Source organism: Myodes glareolus, chromosome 1, assembly GCF_982192425.1.
Source record: "Myodes glareolus chromosome 1, mMyoGla1.1, whole genome shotgun sequence".
NCBI classification, from domain to species: Eukaryota; Metazoa; Chordata; class Mammalia; order Rodentia; family Cricetidae; genus Myodes; species Myodes glareolus.
The window spans coordinates 113329269-113352356 of NC_142026.1; the positions used below are offsets into that span (position 1 = coordinate 113329269).

The window sequence follows — 23088 nt, forward strand, 5'->3', positions numbered from 1 at the left end:
CACATTCTGGAAAAGCATCAGTTAGGAGTATGGAAATATATATATATATATGTGTGTGTGTGTGTGTATGTATGTATGTATATATATGTATGTATATATATATATGACTTTCTAAAGCAGGCTAGCAACAGCGCATTAGAATATAGAGCGAGAATAATCAAAAAGGACACATTGTTCACAAATTGAAGTAAGCTGGTCTATTCCTGAAGCCAACATTTTCCTTTCCAATATTCTGTTCTTTATCCCCAAGAGGAAAAACAATCTTTTTGAGATATTTTCTCACTAGTCTGAAACTCATAACAATCCTCCTGCCCCAGCTTCCCAAGGGCTAGGATTGTAGATAGGTATGTGTCACTAAGCTAAAAGAATCTATCTTAAGTAGCTCTGCTTTTAGGTCTTCAACACCATTGAACTAACAAATGTTTACACCTATATTTCTGGCGTTAGCAGCTTCAAATAACAAGTATAGCTCGCTACAATGAATGAGCTCTATCCTGACACCCTTTCCCTACCCTTCCACATCTGCTTTTTGCCTTCGAGTTTTTTTAGGTTACATTGCTATTTTACGAGGTTTACTAATTGAATGGATAGCTTTAAACAATACGCTTTAAATATCCAGTTCTTGACTCCTCAGAGTTTGCCATGCGCAACACATTTGTAGTCAATAAGACGAGGAAAGGTACATAGCCAGGAACCTCAATCAGCCTCCGCTCTTCCCTCCCAACTCCAGCTGATCAACATCTAGCCTGAAGATAGAGATTCCAAATGACTGGAGCTACTGAAATCTCCTCTGGTGATACTCAGAATTGGTCATGGGCTAAGCTAATGTAGGTTATGTGTCTCAGTTAGGAAAGAAGAAAGAAAGAAAGAAAGAAAGAAAGAAAGAAAGAAAGAAAGAAAGAAAGAAAGAAAGAAAGAAAGAAAGAGAGAGAAGCGAGCACCATGCAATAAATTCAGAGTTCAAAAGGAAGGAACTGAGCTGAGAAGTTCAGGAGTCCAAGCAGCTAAGAGACCCAGTGAGTGAGGAGAGGGGAGAACTGAAGGAGGCACCTGAATTGCACAGCTGCTGCGTAGGCCTCTCACTCAGGAGAAATGGAACCACTGAGAGAGGAGGCAAGGAGGGAGATCCGGAAAGGAGACCTGCAACAATGTCTACCAGAACCACAAGTGCTTCCCTGCTTCTGGAGCACAACCCACAGCAGGAGCGAAGGGGACAGAAGTCCTGAGCTTCAAAGGCTGACGTTCAAATCCCACCTGTGCCTCTTGCCTTCTGTGTGACCCTGAGGCTGCTCCTCAACTTCTGTCAACCTCAGTGTTTTCCTCAGAATGTTCAGAGGATGTGCGAATCGGGCGTTAGACCGACTTTTACTAGTAGGAAAAGCTATACGTCTAAGAGAATGAGAATAAGACAAGTAATGGACACCTCCAGGCGTATGTCAAACTGATGAACAATTTATTGCTCCTTTGAGTTAACTGGGCTTGACAGTGAAAAGGGATCAAACTAGGTTTCGTGTTCCTAGTTTTCTCTAAAAAGCAACCACTACTTTGCTTTCCTCTATTCTTACCAGACATGTTTAGTAAGACCTGTCATGCTTGACACTTACAAGCTCCTTACAACCATCACTTCCTGTTATCAATGGAGTCAGCCAAGTTTCAATCAGTTTGCCAGTGGCTGGGGAGTTAAGGTGACCATCTCCACAGCTTCATCAGAGTAGAAAATGATGGGGGCAGGGGCTGACCACTTCAGGTTTGCTGCGGTTGTTGTTGATGGTGGTGGTGGTGGTTGTGTGTATATGTGCGTGTGCATGCGCACATGTATGTAGTGGGTGTTATGTGCCACCATGTCAGGTTTTTACACCGATGTTGGGGATCTGAATTCAGTTCCTCATGCTTGGACAGCAAGCCAACTTCCTGGTCTCCAGCTTTGTAGGCCTTCGTTTTTATTTTGCCATTTATTTGTAAATGAAAATATCTGATTTGGGCAGCTTTTCAAGAATCCAGTCAAACGATGACATCTATGCAGCCATAACATGAGGACCAGGGAGACTGCCAGCTGGTTGGCTTTGTTACATCTCCTCTTTCTTGTTCTCATTGCACATTAAAAGCTGTATTTTTTATTCACAAGCTGGTAAAAAATACCAGCTAGTGAAGGTCAGCAAGAGCTAGTCTCAGGGCAAGTCAAGACATGGCTGAACACATGCTAAGATTTCTGTCTTCTGCGGTCCAACAGTGATCCTCTGCTGTCTGGCATTGGCCGCAGCTGCTTCTCCACAGGAAGGAGTCAGTGCTTAATGGTGATGGTTTTTATTTCAGTGAAGAAGTCGAATGAGTCTTTGGCTCCTTCTCTTCCGATTCCAGAGTTCTTCATCCCCCCGAAAGGCAGGTTCAGCTCCCTGATGAGCCAGCAGTTGGTCCAGACCAAACCCGACTGGAGCTTCTTAGCCACCCGGTGGATGCGCCCCACATTGCTTGACCACACTGTAGCTGCCAGCCCGTACTTAACGCTGTTAGCTCTTTTAATCACCTCCTCTTCACTGTCAAAAGGGACAACACATGTCACTGGACCAAATATCTCTTCCTTCATGCAGCAGGACTCATCCTTAATATCTGTTATCACCGTGGGCAGCATGAAGTAGCCTGCCTGGTGTCTGAGGGGAAGACTCAGCTGGTCCACACCCTCACCACACAGAATCTGGGCCCCTTCAGCACGAGCTTTCATCACGTAGCCTCTGACCTGAGGAGATGAAAAAAACCATAATTACACACCTCTTGCCGTTTGGTGTTTTACGCACACCAGCAGAAAAATCAGTATTCTCTAATGATCAAAAAGCAATACAAGGTCAGTGCTTAGGAAGCAAGGGTTTTGTCAGCACTCAGGGGCAAAGCCTAAAGGCTGAGGAGTTCCCCCAAACTTGAATATTTAGCCCTCTTGTAAATGGCAGGGAGATTATCTCATGCCTAAATATCAGGCACTAATATAAGTAAATTCATGTATTGTCACTTAATTCTTTCTATATTCTATCAGCTATTTTTATCTCCAATTTGTGCCTCAGGAAGTATATAGGGTTCATGCAGCTAGTAAACAATACGCTTAATCCATACTCAGACATACCCTGTAGTTAGGTAGAAAACTCTCTCTCTTTCTCTCTCTCTCTCTCTCTCTCTCTCTCTGTCTGTGTGTGTGTGTGTGTGTGTGTGTGTGTGTGTGTGTGTGTTTGCAGGGGATAGAGGTGTGTTCATTGTAAGAAGTTGGAAATTCCCTACAACTGGGTGACAATGCTCTTACTAGACACCACAGGCTAACAAGTAAAGTGTCCAATGCCAGGAATGGATTACCTCCATTGAAGTTACTGGCCAGTGAGGTCTCATAAACCTTCTTTATTTTTGGTTACCGTCTTACTGAAGATATCACATACTTGAGTCATAGAACATGGGGAAATGAAGCTGTTTTTGATATGGAAGCTTCATCCCTACTGGCTAGCTTTTATAGCCATGGAAATTGCTACACATACTTCAAGAGGAGAAAAATAATCATCTCTCCTGCCCATATGTAAACCCTGCAGGCTACAATAACAATATTCACACAGATACGTTCATTGGTGCAATATTAGCATACATATCACGGGGGTAACCAACCATCTTCTGGTTGGATTTAAGATCTGCTCTACAGAAAGGAATCCCTTATCTGGTACTAGTATCAGTTCCAAGAACTTGTGGCTAGAGAGGCCATTGACCCCAGGGGAGAATCTACTATTATTATTTTGTTAAAGAGACATAACATAGTATTAAATGACTCTTAATGATTTATTGTTAACCATAGATCAGTACATCTCTTAATCCTCATCAGAAAAGCTTTTTCTTTCAGAAGATGGTAATAAACACACAGGTCCACAGCTGGTCATAGGGCAGAACATTGGAGACCAAAGAGTATTCAGTCATACACGGACCATCCATACCACACCACCTCCTTAGGGATCTTTGCAGAGGAGGGAAATAGAAAAACCGGAAGAGCCAGAGCCAGAGGCTGACTACACGAAACAGTGCTTTCTGCAGAAAACAGGGCAATTGCTCGTGTGAAGTCACACACAAGACCAGCCCTAGCTCTAGGCAATCAACTTTCCAGCATGGAGGGAGGAAGTGAGCACAAAGTCCCACCCCCAGTTGAGTAGCTATAGGTAACAGATGCTGCTGGGAGAGGGAGAGTTAGCTTTCTTAAAGGTATTGTCCCTGGTAGATTGACAGCACTACAGGGGATGGCCACGCCCCCGAGAGTACATAGACAGCACTCTGAACTTGATGGGGTAGAAACTGAAGACACAAATGTGGGTGGGTGTGGGATAATACTTGGAGGAATTGGGGGAAGGGTGAATATGATCAGAATACAATGTATGCATTTCTCAAAGACATAATCAAAGGGTTTCAAAGGAAGTGGGAAGTGAATAATATGTAAGACTTAAGATGTCTTAAGTAGCTAAGATTCCAGAAGAAAAAAAAAAGATTTCTAGATTACTGCTGATTACACTCTAAAAACAAATGTAGGCAATACAGTATAGCTGATTATAATGTAAAATAAATTATTTCCTAAGTGAGCCCAGTGACTCAGAGATAATGACATGAGTGCTTTCTTGGATGGAGGCTGGGTAATTGAGTTTCTTTTCCATTTGGAGTCCACGCTGAGTCATCCCAGCAAGAGAGATGTCCAGAACCCATGGGTCTAGATCTGATCCCAAGTACTTTAAGCCAGGCACCAAAAAGAGAATTTTCAATCCCTCTTCCAATGAATACTGTGCACTGCTGTGCTTCTTGAGATTTTCTAGTCTCAGAACACAGCAGTGAATGAACTTGGCCCCTTTCTGCTCAAGGGAAGACAGCCACTGAGGGAAGAAGTACAGATTTTGTGTTGGCAGTCTGAAGAATTGCGGAGCCAGCTGGAGAGATGGCTCAGTAGTTAAGAGCACTTGAAGATCTTGACAAGGGCCTGGTTCAGTTCCCAGCACCCACGTGATGGCTCACAACCATCCCTAAATAGCCAATGACCTCTTCTGCCCTTCTCAGGTGACAGACATACCCATGGTACATAGACCCACATGCAGGTCAAACACTCATACACATAAAACAGACCTAAAAAAAGAAACAATGGAAAAAATAAAGCATTGGAGAGTTAGAGGACATTCTAGGGAGTGTAGTTTTATATATGATGGGCTGAAAAAGTCTCATTCAGAGGGAACCATTTGCTCTCAGGATGGGGAAGAGAGGCTCAAGCAAGTGTCTGAAGGGTTCCATTCTACTCTTGGTCCATGAGAAACAATTTTCCATAGCTGATAATTTCTCAAAAGTAATATTTCAAAGCCTGGTATGTCCTCTGCTTACACCAAGTTTCTCTCTAAGACTTATGTGTGTATGTGTGTACATGTGCCCATGGATACCAGAAGGGAGAGTTGGATCCCTTGGAGCTGGAGTTACAGATATTTAAAACTTCCCAGTGTGGGTGCTAGAATCCAAATCCCACTGAGCCACTTCTCCAGCCCCTGAGTTTCTCCTCTGCCTATGTGGCTTGGACGATGGCCAAATAACCTGTTGGATTCATTTAAATAACCTGTTGGATTCATTTGCGTAAGTTTGCTATGCAACTCTCTTACACACACCCTCTCTGTCTGTCTGTCTGTCTGTCTCTGTCTTTCTTCCTCCCTCCCCTTCACCATCTTTTTTTAAGACAGGGTTTCACTATGCAGCCCTGGCTGTCCTGGAACCCACTATGTACACAAGGCTGGACTGGAATTCAGAGATCCACCTGCCTTTGCCTTTCAAGTGCTGGATTAAAGGTTTGTACCACCATCCCCCGCCTCTGAGTTTCTCTCTAAATAAGAACTTTCTGGAACATACATGACATAGATCACTTACTTTCTCCAAATGTGCTTTACTTATCAAAGCACCCATGCTGGCTGACGGGTCAGAGGGCATTCCAACTTTCCACTTTCTGGTAGCTTCTACAAACCTCTTCAAAAATTCACTATAGATGCTCCTCTGGACGAAGATCCTGCTGGTACAGAGGCAGATCTCCCCCTGCCAAGAGTGAAGACAATGATAAAGCTGGGGACATTCTTCATGGAAAGATGCCCCATGTTTTTGATTATCTGCCATGTATCAGGCACTGGTCCAGGCAATGAGATCCAGCTGTCAGCAGGACTAGTCCCTACCACACGGAACACATAATCTCACAGGAAGACAGACAACAGCAGAAGCAAACATCCACTACATGATACAACTTCAGAAACTTATCAGAACAATAGAGGATCACTAGGCAAATGATAAAATTAAGGATTTTTAATGAAGGAACCTGTGAACAGCACTTACAGAGGAGATATTTGAAGGAACTTTTGGTTGATACGAAGGAGCTGGATTAAGTAAAGACTGGGAGGAGAGAGGTTCCAGTGGTTTGAGTGGGGAACCCACTGTGGGACTGGAGCTGGTGTAGGTGACAAAGCAAGGAGGTGGGTGAGCTGAGGACGGGAGTGAAGGGAAGATGGCAGGAAAAAGAGGGGAGCAAGTTGGCACTCTCAAAAGTTCAGAAGGACTTTGTTTCACTCTCAGCATCATGGAAAGGAAACCACAGAGTAATGTGATCAGATTTATATTATGTCTGTGTGTATATGTGGTGCAGGAGAATTATCTGTATTCTGTCAAGCATGTATTTTAATAAAACGCTGATTGGCCAGGCGGGAAGTATAGGCGGGAAAACCAAACAGGAAGTAGAGGTGATGCAATGAGAACAGGAGAAGTCTGGGAAGCAGGAAACTTCCTCAGTCATTCCTGTGCAGACCACCGAAGAGACATCATGTAATCTGCCCAGCTGAAAAAGGTACTGAGCCATGTGGCTAAGATAGATAAGGATAATGGGGTAACATAAGTTATAAGAACCAATAAGTAGCCTGACCTAATGAGCCAATCAGTTTATAACCTTATGGAGTCCTGTGTGTGATTTCTCTTTGGGATTTGCCCGCTGTGGGGTACCGGGCGGGACAGATAACAAACCGGCCCCCTCATGTTACATATATGCATATATGTATGTGTGGGTGTGTGTTTGATATGTGAATGCATGTGTGTGCTTTTATGTATATGCATGTGTATTTATCATATGTATGTGTTATATATGTATGCATTATGTATATGTATATGTGTGGTACATATGTGCTGTGTAAACTCCTTCAGCCAATAACCTTTAAGATACAAATGGCTACATTGGGCGCCATTTTTAGGCAGAGACTGCTCATTCATTCCCAGCTGCCCAAACACGAATAATCACATAGAAACTATATTAATTACAACACTGCTTGGCCGGTTAGCTCAGGCTTCTTATTATCTAACTCTTACATCTTAAATTAACCCATTTCTATTAATTTGTATATAGGCATGAGGCTGTGGCTTATAGGTAAGAATCTAGCATCTGTCTTCTCACCTACTCTCTCTCTATATATATATCTCTTCCAGCCTGGCTATATTCTGCCCTGCCATAGGCCAAAGCAAATTTATTCATTAACCAATAAAAGCAGCACATATACAGAAGTACATCCCACATCACATACGTGATGTGTGTGTCTATATGTGTGTGTGTGTCTGTGTGTGTGTGTGTGTGTGTGTGTGTGTGTGTGTGCATGTGAGGGGGTTATGTAGTGTGTGTGTGTTCATGTGGAAGCCAGAGAACCACCTCAGGTCTCGTTACTCAGGAGCAATTTGCTTTGTGTTTTCCTCTTGTGGTTGCTTGTTTGGGTGTCTTGTTTTTTTAGAACAAGGTCATCTCAGTGGCCTAGAGCTCTCTGTGTAGACCAGGCTGAGTGACCCCTGAGCCAGAGGACCCACCCATCTTCATCGCCTCAATCCTAGGACTACAGTGTGTGGCTGGCTTTCTTAAATGGGCTCCAGGGGGTTAAACCAGGCTCTCACACTTGCATGGCAAGTGCTTTACCAACTGAGCTCTCTCCCCTGACCCTGAGAGCTACATTTCCAGATGATCATTCACAACGTTGTGTGCAAAACTAAAACAGAAGGAAACCAGAGTGAGGAGTGAGGGAACTATTCTAAAGGCTGAAATCAATGTCGGTAGCTTCTACTGAGCAGGTAACAGTGGGAGGGGAGCAAAGACGTATGTTTCCACTGAATTCAGGATTCTTGATTGGTGTGGGACCCCTAAAGTGTAGGAGACCTTCATGGATACACTAGAATGGTAATGTTTTAGAATATGTGTTAAAGATAGAGGCAACAAATTTATTTATAGGTCAGATATAGATACAAGGAATTGAGCAAGAACAAGGCTGTTCCAAGCTTTGGGCTTTGCACCACTTTGGACAGTATGCCGTTCCGTGAAAGGACAAATGGGAGGCAAAGAGAAGAGTCGTTTTCCAGTGGGTGGGGAGAGGGGAAGAGCAAGGGTTGTGCTGTGGGCTTGTTAGGTTCCAATGCCCACTAGATACCTAAATAGAGATGCCAAGTGTTCAGGGATAGGTCCTGGTATGCTTTGGAGAGAAAAACAATCCTAACTGTCATTTAAATATGAAATAGTTTATAAACCACATCGAAACATTTCAAAGGAAAATGCATGAAAGTATATGCATGCACAAATATTAATAACATTTTTATCACATTAATATTTGGTGTTTACAACAATCCTAGGGAACAGGATGCATCTAATTATCTTGGTATTTGCACAAAGGTTTATTGTCCAAATTAAGCAGTTGATGTTCTGAAATAATAAATTCTTTTCCCAATAGCACCACTATCCCATCTGCCTATGTGACTTGGAAGATGGCCAGACACCTGTTGAGTTCATTTGCATAAGTTCCCTATGCAAAGGGTGGAGAGACTTGAGAGTTTTACCAAATTTCCCATCATTTCATGCTAGGAAGACATAGTTCACACTGAGATCGCAGAAAGGACGACTCCAAAGGGAATGAGCAAAGGAAGGAGCTCATTCACTGAATCCCTATGCCATGCCAAGCACTGATTTGGATACTTTTTCCCACAAAAGTTCTGCAGTGTGTTAGCATTCTCAGTTCACAGTTAGGAAACAGAGTTTTGAATTAATATATACCCAAGGTCACACTGAGAGTTTACCCCTTCCTCCCCTGAAGCCAATTATCTTCAATTAAAGGAGAAATATGCTTTGCCTGGAACTCGTCAATCAGCTAAAGCAAATAAAGAAGTTATTATAGTTTGCTTAAAATCCATCTGTTGTCTTGGCTTGATCTTATCTTTTTCTCATTGATACCTTAACATACCCCTCTCCCTCAAAGAAAGGTTTGGTGGGCTGAACCAAGTCCTAAAAGGACCCTGGTAGCTGAGTAGCCTCAGTCTGTGTCCCCTCGCTTAGCACGCGGCTACCTTATACAATCTGTCAACCCACTTCCCCTATCTCAATTCTCAGAGTGTGTGCCTCTCTTGTCTTGAAGCACTTGATCACTAGTTTAGTGTTTACTGGACATATGCTAAGTTTAATAATTAAATCACTTTTGTTATAACGTTGAATTGTCTACCAATACCCAAACACTGTGTTTCTAGCTATCTTCTTTGGAAATTATGGTAAAAGAAATGACTATCATTACCATTATCATGAAAAAACTCATTGAAAGCCACTAAACATTCCCAGAAGCCCTCGGGAAGGAAGCATCATTATCGTAAAGGTAAAGAAATGAAGGCATCGCTCCCATCTGTGGGAAGAGCTGTTGCCCAGTGACTCTGGTCTAGGGTTCTTACTCCTCTGGGAGGCTGTGATTTTGAAGAACCTGACAGAAATGACGGAGCCCACAGAAATATTTGTGATGTAATAATAATAGAAGTGGCAAAGGTGGCCTGAGGTTCCCTGCCACTCCAGGCTCAGAAACTTGCTTTGGAGTGTTACAGGAAATAGGAACTCGGGGTGTAAAGGCACCAGGGATACTTTGGGGAGAGAAGAAAACCTACTAATAGGATATGTGGGTGCAAAGGGGAGACAGGCGACTGTGTAAATAAAGAAATGGAGATGCTTAGAGTTGCAGAATCCGTCATTCTGCCCATGACTGGTACTCGATAAAAGTCGTGTGACTCAAGACGAGGAACTTGACAAAAAGAAACTGTGCCCGCACCAGGCCACTCCTGGGTGTCAGGATAACACTATAACTGATCCTACTTGCAGAAAAAAAATAGCAGGACCATCATCAAACCCCGTGGACTTGGCTCTGTGTCAGAACAGATCCCATCTGATAGGGTCCGTGCGAGCGGGACTCATACCTGGTTAGCAAAGCTGGACTGAACGGTTGCTGGAATACACTCCTCCAGACTGGCATCCTCAAAGATGATGGCGGGATTCTTGCCTCCCAGCTCCAGGGAGAGCTTCTTGCAGTGGGGGGCACTTAGCTGGGTAATGCGCTCAGCTGTGGGCTGGCTCCCAGTGAAGGAAATCAAGGGTACCTCTGGGTGGGACACCAGGGCCTCACCAACCTTGGGCCCCGTTCCAAACACAATATTGATCACACCCGGTGGAACACCTGGATGGGAAATAAAATCAGCGGTTTTATTCTCCTAGGTTTATGGAGGACAGCTGAAGAAATACAGAAGTTCTCCTTTGGGAGTCCCAAAGCTGGGAGGGTGGGGGTTGTGGGTTTGGCAGCCCCTGGAGATTTTATACTGGCTGATGTATAACAGCAAAGCCAATGCTACAGCGTCATCTCCGCTCATAGACTCCATGAGCAGGCATGTCTCTGGGCGCTCTGGCCTGGAAAGATGCAGGGTAAAGGACTTGCTGAGAAATGTGTTCTACAAAACTGGCTAAGCTCCAGGGGCTGACTTGCAGGTACTATCAAGCAACCTGAGCGTCTGCGGGTGCTCGCTCCAACTTGATACCTAGAAGTGGCAAAGCAGAGTGACGGTGTTCAGTAAACAGCTGTGTGGGCCTGCAGAGATGTGACGACAGCGACTGTCTCGGCCCAGAGAAGCAGGAGGGGTCCTTGTCCCAGACGGGATAATTTTTGACTTGAGGCCCTGCACCCATGGTTCCGTACAGCATCACCACCACCCCAAATCATGCAACAAACACCAAGAACATCCAAAAACAGGCACTTCGATCATTTCTACAGCAAGACACTTTAAACATATATTTACATGTATATGTTTACTTCTTTTCGGGATTAAATTCTTGTCGGGGGTGAAGGACTGTGCAGGTGCCTGGATGTGTATTCACATGAATGCACACATGTGTAAAAGGACAGATGCCGAGCACACTCTGCCACTATACGCTATATACATTTATCCAATCTAGGCCAACCTTGGTTGATACATCACAGCTAGAGGAGCGCTGTGTACCACATAGAAGAGCAAAGAAAAGTCTAGAAGGAGAGCCACTGATAGAAGAAAAACAAGGACAAGTTTCCCCCATCCATGGATGAGGCCCTGCAGTTCCAACATATGGCATCTCTTCCGGGTCGATGGGAGAGTAGCGCTATAAGGGGGGCTGTTAATAAATCGTGTCTGATATTTACTGTGATATTTTTCCAGAGGCTGACAGAAAACACAGGAGTGTCGTGTATATATCTCACCATGGGACAACGAGCTCATTCCGCAGGCTGACCGATTTCCACGCACGTCAGCCTTCTCGGTTTGCCTGGGGTCTGACAGTCACGGGTTAAGAGGCAGCAGCTTGTGTGGTTTCTCAGTGTCATCTGCCATCTGAACCAGACAGTAATAAAATTTTTGTACAGATAACTGCCCTCTCAACTCTTAAGAGATTCTGGTTGCCAGAGAAGTAAAACAATTTAGTGGACAAACAGAAATTGCAAAATAAAGACTGGGGTGAGTGGTTGGTAGATTGGTCAGGAACACATGAACACACAAGAATGTAGCCTTTCAAGGGCTAAGGCTTGAAAAAGAGGTACAGCCCCCTTCTCCTCCACTCTAAGAACCCTGTAGTGAGGGCTGGCTTGTTGGGGTATCTGTCCTGCACAGTACCCCACAGTCGGCAAGTCCCAGAGAAAATTAACCACACAGATCTCTATAAGTTATAAAGCTGATTGGTCTATTAGGTCAGGCTACTTATTAGCTCTTATAACTTATGTTACCCCATTATCCTTATCTATGTTAGCACATGGCTCCGTACCTTTCTCAGCTGGGCAAGTTACATGCTGCCTCTTTGGTGGTCTGCGCAGGAGTGACAGAGGAACCTCCCTGCTTCCCAGAATTCTCCTGTTCTCATTGCATCACCTCTACTTCCTGTCTGGTTTTCCCGCCTATACTCCCTGCCTGGCCAATCAGCATTTTATTAAAATATGATTGACAATACAGACAATTCTCCCGCACCAGAACCCACAGTCAGCAAGCTGGCAAGAAATCACTGATGCCCATGTGCGCACCAAAGACTTGACTTTGCAAAGAATGGAATTAGAAGGTGGTCTGCTTATAATGAAGAATGGGCACATCTGGGAAATGGGAGAGTGGGCATGGTCTCCATCTTCTAGGGGCCTGGGGCATCTATATAGGTCATCTCGAAGACTGGTTGGGAGGCCTCATTCCTCCCAACAAGGACTCGTGCTATTCTCCAAACAAGCCCAGGTTTAGCCTATCATTAAAATCCCAAAGAGCTAGCTAAACTCCACTGGAAGTTAATGTGCATGCTTTATCTTCTGAAGCATCCAGACGGAGGGAGTGGGGAAGGAAGGAAGGAGAGAAAGATGGAGGGAGGTAGGAAGGGAGGGAAGGAGAAATAGGCTTCTACTTGTTGCCCATTCTAAGGAGTCGGGAGAGCCCTACTGAGCCTTCTCTGTGCCGAAAGTCAGGAAGCACATAACATGTTGGCCAGACAGAAGGTGATAAATCTGTTCCAACTACCCAGTCACCATTCCTATCCTAGCTGTAGGGGTTCACAAGATAAGGAGTCTAACAGAGAGAGGCCTTTCAAAGGCCCCTTGCTGAGATTTAAGTGTCAGGACAATGCCAGGGTTCTCCATGCAGAATCCTATCCCAAATGAAACCAGGAAGGAAGCCTAAGTGAGGACATTAAACCATTAGCTGAAAGAAAATGAGGAGCAAACTAGTAGGTGTTACGGCCTATCCACTTCAGCCCCAAATGCAAAGAGGCTGAGGGATGTGTATTAAATCCCTTGGAAATGGCTGGATCTAGTAGTCATTGTAACTAGTATAAACCTAGTAATACTCAACTTCCAAGATTGACTGGTAGCTCAGACTTAAATCTAAAGTGATTGTTGATGATAACAACACGAACTGGTTGGTGTCTTTGATGTTATCAGGACTCTCTATAAGCCTGCAGTATTTACTGCACAGCCTTCACCCTATAGGGTGACGCTATTCGTGAGTGGCGTCCTGCTAGAGTTAAAGAGGGAAGGAAGGGACAGTAGAAGAGAACCCTGCTGCGGATGAAGACATGACCAGGCAGGATCAGGGTTACAAAATGAAAAGACATCTTCGGAGTCGGCGCTGAGTGAAGGTGGCCTCTGGCAGTTTTGCCCTCGCTCCGTGCCTCCTCCCTGCCCCCACCACACCCTGGTACCTGCTTTATCCAAGAATTTACACAACATCCACGCGGTCACAGAAGTCAGCTCACTGGGTTTGGCTATTACGGTATTCCCAGCAGCGATGGCTGGAGCTATCTTCCAGGTCAGCAGGTAGAGTGGCAAATTCCAAGGGCAGATTAAACCAGCTAAGGGACAAGAGCAGAAGCAGGGCTATGTCTCAGACCAGCTAGCAAAATTCCCTGCTGCCTGGAAACCCAAATGTCACTTCCTGGTGGCCAGCTTCAGGAAGGGCTGTTCTAGAATCCTTGTAAGCAATTCACTCCTTACAACAGCGAAATCAACGCATGCACCATGGTCTTGGGGAGCCACGACTATAATTAGAAACCAGGGCAACACAAGCTCTGGGGCTAAAGGCTCTTGACAACTTGTCAATACGGTCTGAAGAGAATGCATATTGAAGTCTGCAGATTGAGCTTTACTTTTTATTTTTATTTTATTTTTGGTTTTTCAAGACAGAATTTCTCTGTGTAATAGTCCTAACTGTCCTGGAACTCACTTTGTAGACCAGGTTGGCCTTGAACTCACAAAAACCCGCCTGCCTCTGCCTCCCGAGTACTGGGATTAAAGACGCACACACCACTGCTCCGGCTGACCTTTCCTTTTTAAAGAAAGCCTTCTCAGGCTGGAGAGATGGCTCAGCAGTTAATAACATTGCCTGCTCTTCCAAAGGTCCTGAGTTCAATTCCCGGTAACCACATGGTGGCTCACAACCATTTGTATTGAGGTCTGGCGCCCTCTTCTGGCCTGCGGACATACACGCAGAAAGAATATTGTATACATAATAAATAACTAAATATTAAAAAAGAGAAAGAAAGAGAAGAAAGTCTTCTCCCAGTGTAGTATTAGTCAGCGAGGTTGCTGGTTCCTGACGGCTTCCGCTACTCTGTTTCTAACCTGCTGTCACTGAGACATTCAAGGCCAGGCCTTGCTAAACTGCGTGTGCAGCAGGCACAAAATGATTTTGAATGTTCCTCTAGGGAACAGTTCTGCTGATGGACTCTGACGCACAAGCTGCGAAATCCAGTCTGGCAACAGAAGATCTTAAAATCAAATTCTGTCCACATGTTCAACTGTACTCTGACCATGGCGGTTTGCTGGGTAGCAACACCCCTGACTTTTAGAAGGGACATCCAGTCTCTGGACTTTGTGACAAAGTGTTGTCATCACTTAACTTTAAAAATGGCCCAAAGACTCCCAGGATATTTTAAATAATGTTAAATAATTGCGTATTAGGTCCCATTCACAGGTTGGGCGTGACTGGATGTATCTCTATGCACTGTTCTTAAACTGTCCATTTTCTGTCATAGCCTGCACACATTTACGCTCTCCCTTATAAACGAAACACTTTGAGAGGGCAAGGCCAGCTTGGTCTACAGAGGGAGTTCCAGGACAGGCAGGGATACACAGAGAAACCCTGTCTCAAGAAAAAAAAAAAAAAAAGAATTCACTTTATTTTATATTTTGTCCTATGTAAGTATATTTTATACTACTAAATTTCTCATAGAAAAAAATATGTCCTTTAAGAGTTACAGAATGTGTTTGCAACAAAATACATTCGTACGTTTCTTAATAGGAGATCAGAGCTTCCTACAACTCCTTGGAAAATGTTTTCTAGAGGGTGTTTCCACTTGTTTTCTTTTTGTGGCCCTGCTGTTTGCAGCGGGCAAAGCATGGCGTTCTTCTCAGGGAAACAGTGACACCTACCGATTACACTCAATCATTGCAGACACTTACACGTTAATCAAAGGGCAAGGGGCAAAAGGTTAACTCTTCTTTACCAGACAACCGGCATTACTTGAAGGAGCATACACTCATTTATTTAATGCTTCTTTGTTTGCTTTTTAAGACAGGGTCTTGTGCAGCCCAGGCTAACCCCAAACTCACTGTGTAGCCAAGGAAAACCTTGTACTTCTTATCCTCCTGCCTCCCCTGTCCAAGCGCTAGGAACACGCCTGTTCGTGCATCCAGCTGAACTACACATTTATTCATTGACCCAAATTTCTCACATTATTGAATCCTATAAAGAGAAAAGTGAACTATTGTCCCAGCTTTTCGGAATCCGGAAGCAAAGACGCAACTCTGCAGTCCGTGCACGGCACTGTCTGGATTTCTTGTTTTCTTATTTTAATCATAAGAAACAAAGCGCTCCTTATCTCATCCCCTTTCCCAGCGACCCTCCAGGACATTTCTGGAAAAGGCGGAGAATTTGATACAATGAGAATGAACTAAAATCATGTTTAAAGTCAACGAATTTTCAACATAAAAGAGAAAAATCAACCCCTCGCGTTTCCATATTCTGTCCCTAGTAAGCGCTTGTCCAGAATTTTCTGAGCATTCTGACACAGGCTTTCCTGGAACGTTACCTACCAATGCCCACAGGGGTACGGACAGTGTAGTGCATACAGTTCAGGTGGTCCATCTGTGTGCACTCCGTCGTGTGGTGCAGGATAGAGGAAGCAAAGAACCGGAAGTTCTGAACAGACCGTGGGATGTCCATGGTCCTTGCCAGGGTGAGAGTTTTCCCTGTAGGAAATGGACAATGTAAATGGCTGCCTGTGCTTCCCACGGAGTTAGCGCTGGCCCTGCTGCTCGCCTCCCCGTGCTCATTTCCAGCCCATGGGAGGCTCCTCCTTCCCTCGCAGAGTTGACTCTGATTGGCTCAAGCCATGAAATATTTAGGTGCGAGGTTATAGAATGAAATATTTAGGTGCGGAGGACCTAAAATAGAGCCAGAGTATCTTTGTCCCGCGAACACCTCTTAGCTTTCATTGTGAAGCTACCAGATGACGCCACGTCACCCACACTGGCTCTGGTGTGTCAGCAGCTCCGAAATGATGTGGTTTAAATAGTCAGGGTTAAAACAGCTCAATGTGCGCATCGCATATGAATGCGAAAGGTATCTTAAACATCCTCCACACACACAGAGGAGTCATCGGAAGAGCTAGTGAGACCCTCAGCCCAGTATTCTGGTTTCTGGATGGGGTAGGAGGGAGTCTATTTAAACTTCTCCCAGATGCCCTACAGGAGCCAAGGGAAACGGACTGCCCCCAGAACAGGAGCAAAAGAGGGTGTGTGTGTGTGTGTGTGTGTGTGTGTGTGTGTGTGTGTAGCCCACATGGTCAGGAACTCACAATCCTCCTGCCTCAGCCTCAGCCCCCTCCATGCTGCCATCACAGGTGGGCACCACCACCTTAACCTGGAAGAAACCTGCTCTCTCTGAGTGTCTGCCTGCTGCCTCCTGACTTTAGGTTGGCTTAAAGCAGGTATATTTTAACAGCACGTGACTAAAAGACATTTATAAATTTTACACATTCACCCTATCCCCATGTCCTTTGGGAAGCAGTAAAACCATGGGCATAGAATAGTGACGATAGATCAGAAAATTAGCCGATGTCCAAATTGTCTTTACTCTGGGATCCTCAGAACAGAACAGGGAGATGGCAAGGCCACCCCTAGTTCCTCCTGTCTCCCTGTCGTCATACACTGTTGTGGATCCTTGCAGCTCCTTTAACTAACTTGGCAGGATGCATTCCGCCATCACTGAGCTTTGGGTCCAGCCACTGTCTTGTTTCAATGGGGCAGAGCACATCAGCCACAAAACTTGGCCTTCTGCATCCTGCATGTTTTTGCCTCCATCTCTACTTTTGTCTTGATAAGCAAGTATGTAGGTCAGCTTGGCACCTCGGACAGGAAGACATGACTAACTTGCCCTTGAGAGCAAACTGTCTACCAAAAGGCGAGAGATTGTCTGACAAAGTAGAGTGGGGATGCTAGCAGCCCATGGACTGCAGTTTTCGCAAGCATTTAGTAAGACACACCTGTACTCGAACCCAGTCTCTGTTGGTAAAAAGAGCTTGGAAGGCAGACAGATCCTGCCAGGGAGCCCCCCTCACCTTGGTCTTTAGATTCAGCCTGGGCTAACTCCTCCAGGGACTGCTCCACTAAATCAGCCAGTCGGTTCAGGACCAGAGAACGTTCCTGGGGGCTCCGGGACGACCAGGCAGGAAAGGCCTCTCTGGCAGCCGTCACTGCAGCTTCGATCTTTGAAGAGCAAACCAGAGATGGTCACTTCAGCACCGCTACTCCTGAGCAGCTGGCAGCATACGAATCCTTGGCTCCCTTCATACCTAATGGTCATTCTGCCCAAGTCCGGCTACTCAGCATGTCCTAGTGCTAAACTACCCGCAAAATAGACAGCACAGGTGTTTATGTAACCAACAAACAGCATAACGAGAAAGGAAGGGTCATTTGCTCTCTGCCTTCCGCTGCCCTCAAGGTAAATCCAACCATCTGAGTTCTGAGTCATTGCCACCATGGGTTCACAGTGATCCGCTGACCATGTGACACCATGTGCCAAAGCCTCTCCTGTCTGCTGGTCCCCTTAGCGATTTGGTCTCAGGCCAACTCACATGCCGTGGCACAGGGACTGGACCAGACTCAGGCATGAATTTCTAGCAGGCCAATGATAAGCCCAGGGATGCCCCCAGCTTCTGTGAATAAGGCAGCCCAAGTGGCACCAGGGATGGAATGGAGGATCTCAGGAGTGTCTGGGCTGCTGGCACCTTTCATGGTGAAGAGACAGAAGGACTAGTCAGCAGTTTCAAAGGGCAGCCTGAGGACCTATGGAGAATACATGCTCATCATAGAGCTGACAGGTGCTTCTGGTATGCCCCATACGAAGAAACTACAACAATCAACAGCAAAGACACTAGCAAGTTAATTAGGAAATGGACAAAAGATGTGAACAAAATGGACAGAAGATATATGCCCAAGATAAATGAGGATATGAAAATATGTCCCATCAGTAGTCATAGGGAAATGGGCATGAAGTCATTTCAGCCATCAAAAGATTCTGGGCTGTGAGTGTGGCTCCGTGGCACAGTATTTTCCCAGCATGCCCAATGCCCTCAGTTTGACCCTCCAGAACCAAGGAAAAAGGGGGGTAGGAATAAAATAAAACAGTGACAATACCAAGTGCTGGGGAGCATGCAAAAAAAAAAAAAGCCCTGTCATCCTCTGCTGATGGGGATGAGAAAGACGGGCACCTGGGCAGAACAGGACAGGGTGTCGGCTCTTAGTCAGGAACACCCTCTTGGGCATTCATCCCAGAGAAATCAACACTTATCTTCAGGCAAAGAAAATGTGTACAGGAGGGTTTACAGCAGTGATAGTCATAGCAGCCCCAAACTGCAAGCCACCAGCTCTCTGTGGTGGGTGAAGGGTAGCCCACTGTAGCACATCCATGCTTTTAACGCACACTTCTCTGCTCTGAAAGGAGCAAGCTGCTGCTCTAGGCAATGTCCCGGAGGGATCCACAGAGCTAAGCTGAGTGACAGAAATGCGACTGGCTACCTTCACCAACTGCAGTCTTTCATTTCACAGATAAAGCAATAACAGCCCCGAGGCCTAAGCCAGCCAGGCAGAATGGGGATCTAGGAGAGGTGAAGGCTGCCTCGCAAAGGGACTGAGCATAGCCATTGTCTCCCACCGCATGCAGAGCGAAGGCAGGTCAGATGCTCGGGCTTCCAGTTCAGAGAAAAATGCAAAGACAAGTGCTGGAGGTGGGGAGGGGATCATGCGCCACCTCTTCCAAGGTTTCTAAAAGTCGGTCATCAAGCAGCTTGAAGACGTGGTTTTAATTTTAAAAGATGAAAATTTTCATTCATTTCCCAAAGAATGCACAGTTTTGGATCTAGGGTGGAAAAGGAAATCTGCCACGATGTGTCGAATCTCTAAAGCTCTTAATTCAGCGCTAACAGTTTGTGGAGTCTCACATTCTCGATGTGATTGCATCCTAGGGCTGTTACAGGCACATGGCGTGACTAACCTAGTCACTCACTGGCTAATTTGCATATCTGAGGAACTATAACCAAAAGCATAAAGTACTTAACGCTTCTTAAAGCTTCACACCTAGAGTATTGTGTGCTATTCGTAGTAAGAAGGCTGAAGCACAGAAAGATCATATGTGACTTGCCGGATACAGTGTGGGGGTACAGATCCAATCTGTGTGGGTCCCAAGACCGTTAACTGACACCCTATAGCACTGTGGTTCTCAACTTTCCTAATGCTGCATAAATTTTTGTTGCTACTTCGTAACTGTAATTTTGCTACTGTTATGAATCGTAATGTAAATATCTGATAGGCAGGATATCTGATATGAGACCCCTGTGTTTGATACACATGGGTTGAAAACCATTTCTATGGCAGAGCAGGTGGCTTTGCCCGGCCCACGGAAGAGAGGCCTATGTTGGAAAGGAGAAGAGTAGGGGGCTCCAAAGAATAAATACATGAAAACAGATAGGCCCTCTTGTGGCCAAAGTGCAAAATGCATCTGTGAGTGTTAGTATCTCACTTGGCTCTTTTTCATGCACATGAACACACATACACACACACACACACAATTTTGCAAGTATCCTGTAACGTCATCAAAGACACAGCATTTGTGGAACACACAATGTTTGCAAACTGGACTTCTATATGTACTAGGAGGTGCCAAGATCTGTTTTATTCTACTTCCTGAAGAAGTTAGAGCAGTTACCACACTCGTTACTTTTAGCATCTCTTTGGACCTTGGGACTTGGAAGAGCAGAGGAGACCATTAGATTTCTCATGTAGTTGCTTGCTGTCATTGGAAGCAAACAAAATTGCCGGTTACAATTTAACTAACAAGATATCCAATATCTGTAAACTTTAGTACAAAAGTCTAAAGTAACATTTTTCCTCTAGAAGATGATTTAAAGTTTAACAAAGAAGAAAAGAGCTGAAATTTTGAAGAAAAAAGGCTTTGAGTATAGGAAGACTGAAATGATATTATAATCTAGTTCTCTGTGCTTTAAAAAGAATACAACAGTATTCACTTGATAACTTCACATATATCAGCCACACTTACAATGGTAGGTACTTTTTATTCTCCATGCAATAAGTTAACTAATCAAATGAATCAGATATTTTACCAAATTCCCCAAGGAATCTTAATTCCTCATAACTAAAAAGGAAAGGAAAATGGAAAGGAAAAAGACAAGAACAGAATATAAGCCATTAAATTTTTTTTTATTGTTAAGTATAGTGAAAACACAAGAATCTAATTTTCAGCTCCATTAGTCAAACGACTGGTTTTGCTTCACTGGGTATTTGTGGAGATATGAGGAATTATTAGATGGTGGTTTAGAATAAAGTACTGGGCTTTTTGTGTTGTTCTCAACTGAAGTTTTTAAAACTTATTTTTATAAATCCATGGAGCTAGCAGACACTTTGTAGAAAGAGGATGCATTTAATATGACAATAGTTATTAAGAACAATACATTGCATTAGATACCTATCATAGCCTGTCTGAGAACTACAAAAATTAAAACCAACTGTGCCCAGAGCTGTTAAGTTGGCAACAACTGTCTTCTGTTCATAGTAAACCGAGAGCCACTCTGCCTCATACCTGTCCAGTCACAAGATAAATGACCTTATGAAATTCTACACTTCCTTCACCCCCTGTATACAATTCCACAGTTTGTCAACACAGTAAATGCATTTCCATTTTCTAAGTAAATGCACTCACCTCTTCTTTCCCGCTGTTTGGTACTTTGCAATATACTTCCCCTGTTGAGGGATCATATGAATCTATATATGAGTTACAGGGTAAAAACTTTCCACCTATGAAATTTTCCAACATCAAAAGCTCCTTTTTCCCAGCAGCCATGTTCAGGGGAATGCTCTTCAGCCTGACCAGGAGCTCACTGCCCCTGTCCTCAGGACTTTGGGCTGACACTCACCCAGCCCCAGTGTCCTCATTTGCATACCATGGACCAGGAATCCTGCTGCTTTCCAGAACATTCCAGATTCCAAACTCAGGAGAGGTCTTGAAGGCAACTGTTGATGCATTAAACTCTGATGCATTATGAGAAATAGATAATGTGTTAAACTAACATCATCATGTGTTCACGGGCTCTCAGAGCCGCCTGTTTCTCCAGTCAGCAATGCAGATGATGATTTCACGGGAGTCACACCGTGTCCGCTGTCTAAACACTAACTGCAAAGCAGCATGAGGAAGTTGGTTCCACAGAATAATTTTCTTTCTTTCTTCTTTCTTTTTTTAAAAATTTATTTATTATGCATACTGTGTTCTGCCTGCACGTAAGCCTGTAGATCAGAAGAGGGCACCAGATTTTATTACAGTGGTTGTGAGCCTCCATGTAGTTGCCGGGAATTGAACTCAGAACCTTTAGAAGAGCAGTCAATGTTCTTAACCTTTGAGGCTTTTCTCTAATCCCACAGAATAATTTTCTATGATGTGGTTCTCATTATTTCCCCCTTTCTAGAGAAGAAACTGAGCCTCTGAGAGGTTAGTCAGCATTCAAAGTCACACCCAAGCAAGGGATGAAACTTTCGTCTCACCACCTTGACCTCCACACAGATATGGAGGACAGAATTCCTGTGTGCATCGCTCATCTTTATCTTCATCTGGGCTGCCGTCTCCCTCAAATGTACCCTCCATCCCAAACCAGGGCTACAGCGATAGATCACAAACCCTATATAAGCCATGAAAATAAAGGTACAAGCCAAAAGTGTATACAACATAGACAGCAAACCATAGACTCCTGCTCAGTTCTACACACTGGTAAGACAAAGGAACCCAACAAGAAAAGGTAACTGAAGTCTGTAATAAAAGCAATTTATCTCTGAGAGAACAGGTGGCCATGCATGTGTCAACAGGTGTTGGACTCATTGTTAATAAGAAATGCGGCGCCCAGAAAGTCTCTTCATTGGGTAACTGGACTACAGATTGGAGGTATGAAAAGCACACATGTTCCTTCCCCCATGCTGGCAGGTGCACAGAACACTTCTTGGAGTACCTTGCCAGATCACCATGCCACCATGCCTACTTTGTCTCTTGATCTCCCTTCAACAAATCTCTCTAAAAATATTTGCTACGGGACAAGAACTGAGAGCAAACAAATGACCATGACTTGATTAATATAACAGTTCCTCGGAATAAGGAATATTATGTAGACCTTAGAAGGATGTGTTGCTGACAGGCTCAGTGTGGCACATAGTCCCAGGCTGAAGCAGGAGGCTCCTTAATTCCAAAAAGTTGAGGTCAGCCTGGGAACCATTGCAAGACCCTACCTATCTAAGAAAGAAGAAGAAGAAGAAGAAGAAGAAGAAGAAGAAGAAGAAGAAGAGGAGGAGGAGGAGGAGGAGGAGGAGGAGGAGGAGGAGGAGGAGGAGGAGAATGAGAAGAAGAAGAAGAAGAAGAAGAAGAAGGAGGAGGAGGAGGAGGAGGAGGAGGAGGAGGAGGAGGAAGAAGAAGAAGAAGAAGAAGAAGAAGAAGAAGAAGAAGAAGAAGAAGAAGAAGAAGAAGAAGAAGGAAAGAAAGAACAAAACAGACAAACAAAACTGTGAAAAGGTGTGTTAGTGAGAGAAAACTTACTGACCAATGTGTGTGGTAGTCTGTGTGTGGCTGTACAACTGAGGGCATGAGGTAGAGGAAAGTTTTCTTCTTTTTATTCCACATACTTAATATTAAAATGACTTAATATTTGTG

At 44.5% G+C, this 23088-nt stretch overlaps 1 protein-coding gene across 2 annotated transcripts; it reads right to left on the reverse strand.

Annotated features, from left to right (window-relative positions):
• Positions 1–1436: 1436 nt before the first annotated feature.
• Positions 1437–21314, reverse strand: Aldh8a1 (aldehyde dehydrogenase 8 family member A1). 2 transcript variants are annotated; one of them, XM_048425163.3, is made up of 7 exons: positions 21103–21310; positions 17447–17594; positions 15921–16076; positions 13529–13678; positions 10261–10517; positions 5902–6063; positions 1437–2734 (listed from the first exon to the last, which is right to left on the reverse strand). In XM_048425163.3, exons 1-7 carry the CDS (start codon positions 21241–21243, stop codon positions 2282–2284), a joined length of 1467 nt encoding a protein of 488 aa, XP_048281120.2. In that variant the 5' UTR covers positions 21244–21310; the 3' UTR covers positions 1437–2281. The 2 variants fall into 2 exon arrangements, with proteins under 2 accessions (XP_048281120.2, XP_085545306.1); XM_085689180.2 differs by lacking the exon at positions 15921–16076 and having other exon boundaries at positions 21103–21314.
• Between the last annotated feature and the right edge of the window lie 1774 nt (positions 21315–23088).